A 2280-nucleotide genomic window follows, 5' to 3' on the forward strand; every position below is an offset into this window, starting at 1 on the left:
GGTTTTCGGCTGCCATGTGGCTATTTCACCAGGATATGAGTTTTATCAATGGTGTCCCGCTTTACCAAAGTTAACATCTGGTCACTTTACTGTGCAGATCACCGTTGCCAGCTGAGATCTCAATTTCCAAGTGGCATTGCCCCACTGGCAGTGGCTAAGGCTGAGTGCCAGCCAGTTGAAGGCCTGAAGGCTGCGCCTCAATAAACTGAGCGCCCCCTGACTGACAGCCAGAAAGGACATAGGGAATTTACTCCAAAAGCGGTCGAAGGAAGTGGAAAAGCTTGCAAACAACCTTCTTAGAGCCTCCAGAAAAATAATTTGGACATCCTGATTTCGGTTTGTTGAATTAACACTCAGCAAAAAACCTAGTTGAGCAATGCCAGGTATGTGACCTACAGAATAGAGTCAGTGCGGGAAGCTGCGACGTTGTAGAATCTGTTACATGGCAGTAGAAAAAGAACGTAGTCTATGAAGAAAACATGGGTAAATAGGGTTGTGTAGTAATATGAAATACTATTATATGGCAATTAAATGAGATTTATCGTATTAGCACAAAGAATTAAAACAGTGCTGGATAAATGGACCAGAATTTTAAGTTCTCATGGAATCCTGACTTCCTGGACCAGTAAGGATATTGAATGAGAAGCCCTGGTGGGGCACAGTGGCTAAAGTGCTCAGCTGCCTGTGGAGGTCAGTGGCTCAAAACCACCAGTGGTGGTTCAGTGGAAGACCATGTGGCAATCCGCTTTCATGAAGATTAGTCGTGGAAACTTTGGGGGGCAGCTCTCGCTGAGTCTCACTGCCACTGAGCTAATTCTGACTCATAGAGACCCTACAGCACAGACTAGTACTGCCCTTGGGGGCTCCCCAGATGTATGGGACAGCGCTACTCTGTACTGTAGTGCCACCAGGAGCTGCAGTGGGTTGCAAAGATGGATGGACCACTGGAACTATTTTCCCAAGATAATCATTAAGCGTTAAACTAAAAGTATTCCCTGAAGTTGTCGTTGTCATCTTGGGGAAGATGAGAAGCAAGAAATGGAAATGGAAAGAAGTATCAATGAGCCCTTCATTCTCTTAAATTAGCATCTGTTAATTCTGGGTAATAGGTGATTTATGGTATTACTACTAATATTTTCTATGGGTTAAAAGACAATGTCTTTTTTGATAAAATTGTGATGCTACGTGACCATTTCCCCAAACAACTGATAATTACTTTTAGTAGGGTTTCCTAATGCATTTTCAATTCTATAGTTCAGAGAATTGAGCTTATTTTACTCATAATCAGAAAACAAGAATTACACTTGCTTTAAAATACATTTAATAAAAATAATCCAGTTTCATATATTTTACACGTATAGAATATTTACAAATTCAAGTCTACAGCCTTTGTTTACTACTTCTTCATGATCTTTTTTGACTGTTCCTTCAGCTGTGAAATACTGTCCAGTCTTCTCCACAGTTAAAAAATTAGTTTCTTAGGCAATCCTCCTAGGTAGTAAAAAGACAAAAAGTGTTTACCTTTAATCTTATTGTAATTGTACCCAGTCACTATATTCCAACTATTTATTCTACCTACCACCTTTCAGACAGCACTTGCTGAATGTTACGCACCAGGAGGGATGTGTGAAGGGAACAAATACACACTAGTAGTTCTCACCACCAACTAAAGAGAGTCTGGGATTTCCCCCCCAAAGCTACGTATTTAAATTTTTTTTGACAAAACAACCTCATTACCTTCAAAGTACTCTCCATTACACTTAATAAATTTGTCAAATCTTGGAAACATTAAAAAACTCATCTGTTAGGATAGCTGACATCACCTCCCTCGTTTTTTCTTCAACTCTTCTACATCATCAAATTGCTGTCCTCATGCTCCCCTTCATTCACAGAAACATACAAAAGGTGGCAGGAAGTGAGGTCAGGTAAGTCAGGTGGGTGGGGCAAGAGAGGCATGCTTTGCCAAAAACTGGTGCACTGAGATGGCTGCATGAGCAGAAGCATTGTGGTAGCAGTAGCAAAACCAGTCCCCCGTTTGCCACAAATCAGGCTCTTTTGTTGCACACTGTTACACAATCTTTTCAGAACCTCTATAAATAGAAAGCTTGATTAACAGTCCGACCTGGTGGAATGAACTCCAAATGCACTATCCCCCTCACATCAAAAAAATAAATGGGCATCCTCTTGATCTTTGATTTCACTCGATGAGCTTTCTTTGGGCCAGGTGACGATGGCATCTTCTACAGGCTTGACTGATGTTTGCTTTTGGAGTCATTAAGA

The 2280-nt window shown here is 41.1% G+C and overlaps 1 protein-coding gene across 1 annotated transcript in view; it reads right to left on the reverse strand.

Annotated features, from left to right (window-relative positions):
- Positions 1-1298: 1298 nt before the first annotated feature.
- Positions 1299-2280, reverse strand: part of CDK7 (cyclin dependent kinase 7) — a 19347-nt gene continuing 18365 nt past the window's right edge. Inside the window, exon 12 of the mRNA XM_004703691.2 lies at positions 1299-1491. Within this exon, the coding sequence (XP_004703748.1) occupies positions 1463-1491 (29 nt within the window). The 3' untranslated portion in view covers positions 1299-1462. The remainder of the gene's footprint in view (positions 1492-2280) is intronic.

The sequence above is a fragment of the Echinops telfairi genome, unplaced genomic scaffold (assembly GCF_000313985.2).
Source record: "Echinops telfairi isolate 266 unplaced genomic scaffold, ASM31398v2 ScPeMD7_7469;HRSCAF=8507_1, whole genome shotgun sequence".
NCBI classification, from domain to species: Eukaryota; Metazoa; Chordata; class Mammalia; order Afrosoricida; family Tenrecidae; genus Echinops; species Echinops telfairi.